Source organism: Cariama cristata, unplaced genomic scaffold (assembly GCF_000690535.1).
Source record: "Cariama cristata isolate BGI_N322 unplaced genomic scaffold, ASM69053v1 scaffold18927, whole genome shotgun sequence".
Taxonomy (NCBI): domain Eukaryota; kingdom Metazoa; phylum Chordata; class Aves; order Cariamiformes; family Cariamidae; genus Cariama; species Cariama cristata.
In genome coordinates, this window is record NW_009628572.1 from 5,195 (window position 1) to 6,168 (window position 974).

Consider the following 974-nt stretch of genomic DNA (forward strand, 5'->3'; position numbering starts at 1 on the left):
GATTGGAACCAGTTCACTTCGGAGAGCAGCGCAGCTCAAAAAGAAGTTCCCTCAGTTAGAATTCAGGGATATTGTATCCTTTCCTGGCAAAATGTGGGAGCTGGGTAAAGCTGCAAACAGAAACATATAACTTAATGCGAAATCTAGATTCAAAGCTGATTTATACCACCTGACCTACAAGAACTGCTTCCTCAAAGGCTGCCCTTTGCTAACCTGTTCTGAGAGAGTTGTGTAGCGTACCATAGCCCATTCTGTCCTCTAATTTCTGACAAGGCTGAAAAGAAGGGGCCAGCCTTAATCTAGGTGAGATTCAGGATGCAAATGAATTTTTCGTTAAGAAATGTTCGTAAAACTGCTTGACGAGTGCCTACCGTGTGTTTGTCACGGTGGTGTGGCCAAATGCTGATTGGTTCCCGATACCCCAGATGCGATGTGGGCCGCTTGTTCCGATGTGGGCTGCTGAATTAGGGGTAAAAGGCACCGTTACTTCAGTCGCAGTAACCTAGTTCTTTGCTATGCAAAAGGACTTGGTGTCGCCTGTTAATAATGTACCTAAGTGACATGTGTTATCTTTTGAGAGTCGGTGCTTGAATTAATATTCCGCAATGCTTAACAAAATTCTATTTAAAGAAACAATTGTCCATATTTAACACTTCTTTCGGGATGGTGCTCTTACCGATTCTCATTTGGAGGCTGTTGGATTCTGTACATTTTGTTAACGCACTCAAGCGAATGTTAAGCCGTTATAGGACCCTTTGTCTGCTGTTTTATGCTTGCTTAATCACTTCTACAGAGAGGGAATTTAAATACCCGCTTAAAGAAGCTAGATGAGAAGGAAGACTTCAGCGCCATCATCCTGGCTGCTGCTGGACTGAAGAGAATGGGCTGGGAGAATCGCATTGGCCAGGTGAGGAGCAGCAAAGCAGAAAATACCATTCTCTGCCGAACCATCGAACGCTTGCCTTTCAGACCTT

General features: G+C 44.3%; 1 protein-coding gene across 1 annotated transcript in view; it reads left to right on the top strand.

Moving 5' to 3' along the window:
- HMBS (hydroxymethylbilane synthase) overlaps nucleotides 1–974 on the top strand; it is an 8,323-nt gene that overhangs the window by 3,921 nt on the left and 3,428 nt on the right. Inside the window, exons 6-7 of the mRNA XM_009704879.1 lie at nucleotides 1–73; nucleotides 794–907. The exon at nucleotides 1–73 is cut by the window's left edge and continues 5 nt beyond it. Coding sequence (XP_009703181.1) covers nucleotides 1–73; nucleotides 794–907 — 187 coding nt within the window. The remainder of the gene's footprint in view (nucleotides 74–793; nucleotides 908–974) is intronic.